Source organism: Phymastichus coffea, unplaced genomic scaffold, assembly GCF_024137745.1.
Source record: "Phymastichus coffea isolate CEN01 unplaced genomic scaffold, Cenicafe_Pcof_1.1 PCOF00092, whole genome shotgun sequence".
In the NCBI taxonomy this organism is placed as follows: Eukaryota; Metazoa; Arthropoda; class Insecta; order Hymenoptera; family Eulophidae; genus Phymastichus; species Phymastichus coffea.
Genome location: NW_026706903.1, coordinates 17,818 through 28,895, shown reverse-complemented (window position 1 = coordinate 28,895; position 11,078 = coordinate 17,818). Strand labels below are relative to the sequence as shown.

The following is an 11,078-nucleotide window of genomic DNA, read 5'->3' as shown; positions in this document are numbered from 1 at the left end:
CTTTAACAAAAGCAGGGGTCATCGTATACGTATGGTTCAACGGATCACAGATGAAGAAAACAGAAAATGATGCTAATAGGCTTATTATTTTATTCTTTACAAACTTATAAAATAAAATGAATAATATAAACAATAATTATTATAATTATGCTTTAAATTTTATGAAATAGTTCTTGGGTTCTAAGTTTCATGTTCAAACTACTTGGAACAGACTAGATAAAAACCCCTTGAAAATTCCAAATCATATGAGATTTTTTAATGTACGATTGGAATACAAATGAGTTCTTCTACAGATAAATAATACAAATACAGCGAGGAGACCTACACTGAACATGAATAGCTGTATGTTTAAAGATGAGTTTCTTTCAGAATATCATAAAGGAGATTAATTTGCTTGGTATGATGTCGATTCGTACAGAAGTATCTGGCAAATGAGTTCTATATTCAAAGCGCCAAAGGTATATCTTGTTATAAGAAGAATAGAATTTATTGAATTATTAAAAAATTATTTGACGTTACATTTACAGTTACAATAAAAACGTCATTATCTACCTAAGCTGATTGTTTTAATTATTTATATCTCGGATTGATAAGAATATTTGATCGGGCGTGTATTTTTTCGATGAACGTATTAATGTGGTGTTGATAATTCACGAATTTATGGTAGCTCCAGTATATGCGTACATGCATACGTCTCAAAAGAATCTAAAAAAAATAACCAAAGGATTAGTGAATTAGGAAAAATTTTTGCGCATAGTTGAAATCCTTTTCTTCTTCGATTTGTTGGCTTTTGAAAGCTTGATAAACTCGTTTCATTCTTTAACAAAGTATAAAATAAATAAAAGAAAAAAACATGTATATACGGCGAATGTGATAGCTGCCTAGTCATCGGCTACCTGGCGAACGCACACGCACATATAGCTGCTTGGTGTGAAGGTGCGAAAATACTCGCAAGCCAATTAAGGCGCCTCATTACATCGCTGAGAAAAATTGCAATCCTGCTTCAGATGAGACGTGATCGAGTCAAACGAGAGAGCGAGAGAAAATCCTTACTTACGGTATCTGACCTTTCAATTTGATTGCTACTTCTCGCTCGCTTTGAAATTATGATTTTTTGCTGCCCCTAGTGAAGCAATGTTCATTTAAGCTTGTCTCTCGGAAAAAAAGTGTCCTACATTTCACTTTTTTTGTTCTGAAAATGACATTAAACGAAAAATCTATCCAGCCTCCGTAAAGACAATTATTTACCTCCCTCGACGAAACACCTCGTCCGCAAAGTTATTAGCTTGGCATCGGGAAGAGCGGCGGCGCGGCTATTAACTTGTCAAGCCGCGGCGGCGGCAAACGACTGAAAAAAGAAAATTTAAGATATTAATAAATGTAAAACAAGCATGCGGCTAAGGCAAAAGAGAGAGCTGAAGTAAAGTACCTAGTCGGTGGCGGCGCATAACAAACTAGCGCAAGTGGGTGGGGCCTGAAGGCAAAAGGGAGCCAACGCTTTGCCCCGAGGGGAAGAAGGAAGGAGGGCTACTAATTAATTACTGTGATTAATCAGAAAAGTTCGTAATTAGAAAGTTTCGCGCGCTCGTACTAGGCTGAAAATTAAAATGGCGGCTGCTGCTGAGTGACGAGGGAAAAGAGCTCGCCTGCCTCTTTGCTTGAACTTCTTGCTGCCCCTCTCTCTCTCTCTCTTTCTCTCTGTGTTCTTTTTTCTTTTTTCCTTACCTTGGGACAGCATCTTTCTTTTAATTTTTTCATAGTGTTTTTCTCCTTTGCACTTGATGGAAGTTAATTTTCGTCGTGTACGCCGTTTTCTTCCGCCTTTGGTAGATAACATTAAGGAAAAGGCTTACAAAAGCACAATGCAACATATTTGGGGAATGTAAAATTCCATTTTAGATCCTTTTACATTTTGCTAGGTAATTGTCGATAAAATCTTCGAGTTTTTTAAAGTTTGAACAATAAAATCCCCACTTTTTTGTGCTTTGAAGTCGAGTGCACAGCTGACCTCTTTACTATTCCTCCAACTTCGCAAGTTTTTATCGTCCAATCATAATTCGATGAGCTGCTCGATATTCCATCCGCATAAATACTCCAATTCATTAGCTAAATTACTCCCTTGCCTATTTCATTAAATTAATTCTCCTTCTTCGCTCTTCAAGTTTCGTTCGTTCCTCGAAGAAAACAAAGAAGAAAAAAGAAGAAAAAAAAGAAGAAAGGGTCAATGCAGCCTTACCTGATAAACTCATTAATTAAAGTAGATTAAGCGTCTCTTGCGAAAGCTTCTGAAAGTTCCAACTTTCCACGTTTACTGAGAAGATGCTTCGTGAAAATGGCTGCTTTCCTTCATTTCACCCGAATCCTAAGACAATTATAAAGATCATTAAATTTATATTGGAGAATTAAAAGCTTATCAAAGACGTTGTACTAGTTATTGCTTATAAAAAACTATTTTCACTGTACTCGCATAAAATTTTTCTTTACAGCAAGGAAAATACTAAAAGTTAGAGCTCTTTAGTGAATGATATTCACTTGAACCTTGAAAAACATTATAATAATATTCTACAAACCATACACTACATGCAAATTTCAAAAAGCCTAACCGTATAAACATCAAAATAATAATTCTTCCACTCGAAAAAAATCACACCTATTTCGTGGAGTTTCGTGCATGTCAAAGGCCAAAAAAAGAAACGCACACACAGAAATCATGCACACCTCGGGGGCGCAGGAAAGAAAAAAGAATCATGGCATGCACTTTGGCGCATAAACACCTCTAGCTGGCAGGCAAACTAATATATAATATATACATAAGCGAGCGAGCAATTCAGATAAGCGCCGAAAAAAATTGTCAGCGGGACCACTGCTCCTCGCGTGACTGCGTCGCGCATAGACACGTGCGCACCAAACAATAATATGCCGATGGTCGCGTGCTGCTCACAATGCTGAAAAAAATAATAATAATACAAATAAATAAATACGTGTATATGTTTCTTTCACACGAAAGGAAGTTTGCAGCATGTGCAAGTTTTAAAAAAGGATTGGGCTAAGAGAAAAACCGCACACCCTTCCATTATCACCGGATCTATGCGCCTCGCAGCCAAATTATAGTTCTAATGCGCCTTGGCTATTTCAAATAGCTATTTGGTAGGTGAATTTCTATTTGTCTTTTTGGACGGACGAAATGTATATTTCATTTTTTTTCAGGGCGGCTGCTTCAAAGTTTTATTTTTCTTTCTTCTGAGACTGTCTGATGCGCGTGCCGCTTTTAAATTTCATGGCATCGCATGAAAAAAGGTAAATATATTTTTCACAGTGAATGAGACTGATGTCAACAAATTCCAGATTGAAAGAGCTAATTTTTTCGTTCTGTTCCAAGGGAAGTCTTGGCTTTTCCAACAGTGTCTTGCTGGCGTTGTTGCGAATCCTTTCATTTGCGCAAGAAGGCAAAAGATCTTTCTATCTGTTTGTTGCACAGTAAGTTCGAAGCAAAAGCACTTCGTGCCGACATAAAATGATTTGCAGACGACGAGATTTCAAAAGTAATCCCGAGTTAATGGAAAGCGAGCCAATTAAACAAGCTGAGTGCTGCATCAACGTGGCAGACCAGCAGACAAAGAGCGAGAGAGAGAGAGAGAGAGAGAGAGAGAGAGAGAGAGAGAGAGAGAGAGAGAGAGAGAGAGAGAGAGAGAGAGAGAGAGAGAGAGAGAGAGAGAGAGAGAGAGAGAGAGAGAGAGAGAGAGAGGAGTCAAGTCTCGGCAACTGTGACAATCTTCAAGTTTCGCTTTCTTTTTTTCTCAATCTTTTAATGGAACAAATTTGCTCCCGAGTATTTACAAAAGCACTTTTGTCTGTAACAATATAAATTGATTTCCTTTTCCATGAATATCAACGCATCAAAATATATAAATCGCGATGCTCCACCACAGTAAGATTAATCCTTCGACCACAATTGCATTCCATCGGTTCCTCCGACATTCCAATAAGGAAGTCAAAAAAAAGGTCCGTAGACGACGGAAAAAAACAATTTGCGGGAGGAGCAAAAAAAGCCCTTCTCTCTCCTGCGCGCAAGCTTGACGATCCATTTTTTAGCTCTCGAGAAATCAGCCCAGCAAAGCGACTGGTTCTCTCCCTCTTCTCGTGACCGCAGATTGAAATTCTTAGTCTCCTTTAACCGTGCGAGGGGTTGCTTGCTGCTATATACTCGATTGGGGCTAGGCTATGCACTAAACCCTCGAGATTTCATTATTTCACTCGTAAACTTCAAGCGTTGGATCCTACACTGTGGTCATTCGTCACGTTATTTGGGATTTCCGTCGCTCGCAGTACCACGCTTACCCCTGCATTTGGAAATTCTAAATCTAAGCCTAGTTCTATTTGGAATTTGGAAATTCTAATTCTACATCTAAATCTAAAAAAAATCTTCCGAGCTTTTGTAATAGCAGTGTGTGGCAACTTCACTTCTGATTTGCAATATTGCTTGTCGCAGGGGCGTCGACGAGTTTTAATTTTAGGGATACCGGTGCGAGCGTAAATACCGCACAAGTGACATTTTCGTACTCCCGCTCCCTCATCCTCGGCTGACAATCCATTTTCGTTTCGCTGCAAAACGCAAACGTTAATCAACGGTTCGTTGAGCGAACGAAAATACGAACACGACGATGGAGGCTCGACAGTTATCGTATGAGAATCGAGTTTACCAGTCCGTACATAAACGCCCAATTTAAATCGAGATCTCAAATAGGAGTGCGTACCCGTACAGTAAGTTCCCTCGAAGCTTTACGCCGCAAATCCACTTACACGTGCCCGCGAGCATCAAAACATTGCGCAGGGCATAAGGTCGTGAACGCACGTGGCGTAGGAGGAGTGGACGACGACGACCTATAAGGGATCTTTTAATTTGCGGCGAAGGGTCGTTCCAACAAGCCCCTTCTATGTATATATATAGGGATTTGTAGTCTCACTCTCTTTGCAACAGTCTCTGTGGTTGTCACTAAGGAGTTACAAACGTGCTACTGCCTTTAGACTATATGGGGATGATTTGTGGTGACTGACGTGCTACCTTATTGCGCGAATTTCAAGAGGCTTTTCCTATAATTAGAGTGATTGATATTTGTTTTTTGTTTTTTAGTGGTTATTTCACAAATTTTTATTGAATTTTCGAATAAATATTTCTCAACTTAACAGCCAAGATTATCGAAAATTTATAAATAACAAATTTTTATTGTTTTTATCATTTTCTCAAATAATCATGTGCTTTGTGAAAGAAAAACTTCAAGTTTTGCGAAACACCAAGCTGATATTTACTTTTGTCATAATTAAAACATAACTGCCTTAAAATAACAAATCACGAATGTCGAAAAGAAAACTTCGCAGCAGCCATTAACTACGTCTGGCAAAACTTCTTCTAAGATTCACAAATTACCGAGGTGTCAAATCTCGAAAAAGACGAAGAAAAAGAAACAATATGCAGCAACGACACCTCGAGGTAAAAGATGCAGAAATAACCGCAAATTTCTTTCCAAGAATATGTCTGCAGCATGGACACAAGCACGAAGGTGCTGCTCGCCGTTGATTTTTGGCTGCAAAACAACATTCGCGTGCCTTCGCCGTGCTTCCATCGGATGAACCAACGTTATAATGTACACGCGTATACTTTTTCTATACAAGCTCGTGAATTGTGCTGCAATTATTTCACGTTGCCTCAATGCGTTCGGCTATTGGTGTTGACGTTACGAATATAAGTAGTAATTTTTATATTATTATAAAAAGATTCTAATGGTAGAACGAAAATAAGTAAAAGGTAAGAGATAAAAAACATTTTTATTTTTTACCTTTTACTGATTTTTATATTATTATTATGAACCAAAAGTAAAAATTATAAAATCCAATCATCGAGTCGAAAGAGAAAAAAATAATCTTCTTTTCTGGTGCAAAGCCTACTAGATAAAAAAAAAGTGAAATTGGTGACAAGGAAGCCCATAACATACAGATTGAATCATGGTACGCGCGGCCATATGAACGTCTGGCGTAGAGATAACCAATACAAGCTTTAATCCTAAATGGAAATGCAAAGATTAATTAAGAATCCCATTAATGGTTCGAGGTCGCGTGCGCGAAACTCTCACGGGAGCGGCGAATTTGATCTCGTTTTCTTTTTCATTGGGATGTTCACAGGCTATGGCGTGACACGGGAAGTGTGCAGACAATCGCGCCATGAGAGAGGGGACAGCGTGATTTTGAAGGATCGATCAAGGGGCGTGAATACTGTACTGTGTCTTTATTCAATTTGCATATATAGGTCGAATGTGCGACAATTGAATGTCTGGCTATTTGAAAATTGCCAAACGGCCTCGAGAGGCAGGTTTATGTTTAAGTAAATTTTCGCAGCTTAATTACGATAAACGTCACCACTGATGTCGTTAACGAGATTTCTCGGAGTTAGACAAGAAAAACGCTTTGCTCTCGCAGAAATGGAAAAACACGTCCGAACGTTTCAAAAGACATCGTACGTAGCGAGCGAAGAGTCTAATGACAAGCAGCACATCTTAAAGTTGTCGTCGCTCTGTATATTTTCATTCGCGTTTTTTTTTTTTTTTTTTTTTTTTTTTTTTTTTCTGCGAGCGGTAAATTGAGCACTGCGAGACGACTCATTTGCGCGACCCACGTAAGTGTGCACGCACAAAGCAGATGCGATGCCACCTCGCAAAGCCGATGGATCGCGTAATGAGATGCACTCGCATTTTGCTTTTGACTGCTTTAGTGCTTAGTGCTGAGATTTTCGCTTTAACGTAGCTTTTTCGTCGAGTCGCTAAACGTCTGTCTTACTTCCAAGGAGTTCTAGTTTTTAAGCTTTTTAAGAATAACCCACTTTTTGTTTTACTGAAAACTTTCTTGAAAAACGATGTCGAATCTTCGTCTTACAAATCATACCGCGACTGTTCTTTTCATATAAACAAATTTCGTAAACGATCCTGTACACCGCAAAGTCTCATTGTCGATGATTGCACGGCCAAAACAATTAATTAAACACCCCTCGCGTACAGGGTACACATATCGCCACTGTTCGACGAAAAAGAGTGGGGGGAGGATGTGAAACACCGTCGTCCTCGTCGTCGCTGCGTCACAATGTATACTCTCCTGGGATGAAGCTTATCTGAAATTACAATGTTACCCCGCACGCGGGGTGCCGCTTTTAATCGTCGCTCCTTTTTTTCACAGTGGCTGTTGCGATTGATTGATAGAAACGAGAGCTACGCGAGAACGCTTCTTTTTTTCATTTCTAGTTGGGCGGGTGACGAAATTTTGTTTTGTTATTTTTTCCCTTCAAAAAATATTACTATATAATTAAATAAATAAAAATAAAAAAAACATCGTTCAGAACATCCTTTAGAAATAAGTATTTCCCAAATGATCGACAAAATCCACGACATGGTGTTGAGTGATCGGAAAATGAAATTGCGTGAAATAGTTGAAATAACGGGGATATGAAAAGGTAATCTCATTCTGATTTTGTATGATAAATTGAACGTGAAAAAAATGTCGTCACGATGGGTGCCATGTTTGCTCGCAGTGAAGAATAAACGCAGTCATGTACTCGTAGTCGCCGCCAAGGCCCACTTGACGTGTATCTACCATCATCCAGACGACTTTCTGCGACGATTCATATCTGTAAACGGGACATGGATATTCAATGAATTATCTTCATTGAATATTTAGAAAAAAAACTAACAATCACCGGAGAGTATTATGCGTTGCTATTAAACCGGTTAAATGAGAAAATAAAGGGAAATCGTCCTTATTGGAACAAGAAAAAAAATTTCATCGAAATAATTCACGATTGTGCACTTGCATAGTTTCAATGGCCAAAATTCAGAAATTGAAGTTCGAATTAGTGGACCATCCTTGTATTCACCAAAGCTGGCCCCCTAGTAACCTTTCTTTATTTCAAAACATAAAAAAGTGGCTTCCCGGGCAGCGATTCAAGTCGAATAAGGAGATTATGACACAAACAAATAGCTATTTTGAGGAACTCCTAAAATAATATTTTTCTGATGGCTTAGAAACATTCAAATGATGTCTGAAAAAGTGTATCGAGCTGAAAGGAGATTATCTTAAAAAATAAAAACAAATCTACCTAAAAAAATATGCTATCTTTTTCTAAGGACTTATTGACCTATCCTCGTATCTAAATCTTATAACAGGTAAAAATTTGTTTCATTTAATTTGTTACCTTGATAATATCACAAAATAAAAACATTTTAGCGTAACTGTTAAACATAGCATTCAAAAAAGTTGAAAAAAACCCGCGCGAAGAAGTATAGGTTGCGGTTTCCCGAAGAAATATAAAAATTAAGAACTTGTAAAAATGTAGCTGTGTATGTGAAAAATGCATAAGCAACATTACACTATTATCTTTGAAGTAGATATTAGTGTTAATCATTGTGTCTGCGCGCATACCGTTGATTTTCCACGGTACTTGCATCTATCGTTGAATGGCCGTCTCTATTTACATGCACTAATTTGCTTATCTTATCATATCTTTTAATCATCGCATACAGATTCTATTATTCCCGACTTTATCACAGTATGGCGAGAAAGAGAAAGGGTATTTCAGTTGAAAACTATAAACATTAAGGTTAATTCAAGAATACACTTTGAAACCACAGCTACATCGCATTAGTATTTTGGAATGAGTCAGTAAAAATATTCAGAGTACACGATTCACGCTGATAGTATTAAAGTGACTTTAATCATGAATAGAAGTTTCAAAGAAGTTAAGTTGTGCGAAGATGACTTATCAGACTTGGAAATGTTGAGGAATATAATAGACGAGAGAGGAGGCGAGGATCCACTGCATATATTAAATTTAGGAGATGTATTAGAAAAACACCGAGTTTGGATTCGAAAAATGCCTCGAGTCGTTCCTTATTTCGGTATAATAACTACATTCAATAATTATAGATGTTTCTAATTGCTGACGTTGAACATTATCTAAACAGATCATTTTTACAATTTTCAGCAATAAAGTCTAATCCTAATCCGACTGTCATCAAACTTTTAGCTTCAATCGGTGGACACTTTGACTGTGCATCAAAGGTTAATTTAAATAAATAGTCGTAATATTTTATTACGAAATCATAATTGAAAAAACCTGTAAAACATTCTAGGAAGAAATTATTCAAGCGACCAGTCTTGGAGTACCAAGCGAAAGAATAATTTTTGCTAATCCTATAAAGTTCAAGTCTCACATAGAATACGCAAAAAAAGTTGGCGTCATGCTGATGACCGTTGATCACGAAGATGAATTAAAGAAAATCAAAGAAATATATCCAGAAGCGAAGTAAGCTGAGTATATTCGCTGCAAGGTTTGATAACAAATTTTTCCATATATTTTTCAGTCGGATAATTAATCACTTCCTTTTTATGCACGAACTAAACCAGAGATAATTATATCAGAAAATACACAATGTGATACGAAAATATTTTTACCGATGTATGATCAGATAAAGTGAGAAAATCGTTTATGATAATTCGTATTGCGACCTGATAAGATAGCTGAATATATATTCATAGATGAGTTGCATTTTTTAGTAGATAATGATATAACTATCGGGCAACTTATAATTAATAGTATTTATTTTCCAACTAAACAATGGGTATAACAATGAACGTCGAGAATGTTTCAGAATTCTGATACGAATTCGATGTGATGCCAAAGTGACCGACGCAGTTTTAGGCAAAAAATTTGGCTGTGATCCCGAAGACGAAGCAGTCAACTTGATAAAATTGACGATCGAATTAGACTTGGAATTAAATGGTTTCTGTTTCCACACTGGTAGTCCATGTGGAGAAGTCGCCGCAATTTGCAGAGGAATATATATATGCAACAAACTAATCCATATTGCAAGATCTTTTGGTTGCGATCACGTGAATATAATCGATATTGGCGGCGGTTTCCCTGGAGAACGTGACTGCGACCTCGGTGAGGTAATGTGAAAAAAATGCTTCGATATTAAGTGCATACGAGTATGTATTGAAACTACAGAACAATCATAAGGTATCGAATATAATGAAAAATATAATGATGAAAAAGTTTGCAGAACCGATAAATGCTGCGCTAGACGACATCGATTTTTCAATAAAAATCATCGCTGAACCTGGAAGATATTACGTCACATCAGCAGTCACCGCAGCTGCGTGTGTTCTTGGCAAAAAAACTGTGATACGAGAGGGAAAAAAGACTTTTATGTACTATGTAAGTGACGGCGTGTATGGGTCGTTTATCGAAGAATTGTTAGACATCCGTGCAAGACATCCAGTAACTGTGAACGCTGTAGGTATAGAAATAAGAACATCTATGCACTGCCAATTTTTATCACAAAACTTTTCATTGTGTCTAAGGACTGAAAATGTTACAGACACGCGTAGACAAGGAAAAGTATCCGTCTACAGTATGGGGTCCTACTTGTGACTCCTACGATTGTTTATTGAAAGAAGAGCTTTTATCAGAATATTACATAGGAGACTGGTTAGCTTGGTATAACGTCGGTTCCTACGGAACGTGTCTGGCAAATGAGTTCAATGGATTTCGAGCGCCAAAAGTATACCCAGTTATGAAGAGAAAAGATTGGTATTCGTTGAATAATTAAAAACAATAATTTTGTTTATTACTGATTGCAAATTCTGAAGAGAATGTTAAAGTAGATTACAGATACTTCCTCGGAGATTCCGTTATTTTCATGTAACATTCTACTAACATCTAATATGCTATCATTATGAAATCACTTGAGAAATTGAAGATGTAGAAACTTTTTTACTTGCCTGAATTATTGGGTACAACTCAAATTTCAATTAAAGAATACACGAAACATCATTCAAAAGCCAAAAACTATTGGTTTCTCAAATCAATAAGAAAGCGATTATACACGTAGTACGTAATAAATAATAAACTAAAACAGCTTCTTATGAAATTTTATTTTTAATGCAAACATAGATATAATTTAGATAAGAATAATAAATACTTGTATTTTCCAATTTCATGAATTTTCTATTGTCTTTTTATTTTCAAAAATAAA

At 37.1% G+C, this 11,078-nt stretch overlaps 1 protein-coding gene across 1 annotated transcript; it reads left to right on the top strand.

Moving 5' to 3' along the window:
- The first annotated feature begins 8,755 nt into the window (after nucleotides 1-8,755).
- LOC131669369 (ornithine decarboxylase-like) lies at nucleotides 8,756-10,803 on the top strand. The gene is made up of 6 exons (XM_058944200.1): nucleotides 8,756-8,936; nucleotides 9,023-9,099; nucleotides 9,171-9,343; nucleotides 9,690-9,990; nucleotides 10,097-10,336; nucleotides 10,422-10,803. The coding sequence occupies exons 1-6, from the start codon at nucleotides 8,756-8,758 to the stop codon at nucleotides 10,650-10,652; spliced, it is 1,203 nt and encodes a 400-aa protein (XP_058800183.1). The 3' UTR covers nucleotides 10,653-10,803.
- The last annotated feature ends 275 nt before the right edge of the window (nucleotides 10,804-11,078 follow it).

Bases quoted from the DNA above. Each gene is read 5' to 3' on its own strand.
- LOC131669369 (XM_058944200.1), top strand. From the start codon at position 8,756: ATGAATAGAAGTTTCAAAGAAGTTAAGTTGTGCGAAGATGACTTATCA. The intron at 9,991-10,096 runs GTAATGTGAAAA...ATGATGAAAAAG, and splicing joins GTGACTGCGACCTCGGTGAG to TTTGCAGAACCGATAAATGC. The intron at 10,337-10,421 runs GTAGGTATAGAA...AAAATGTTACAG, and splicing joins ATCCAGTAACTGTGAACGCT to ACACGCGTAGACAAGGAAAA.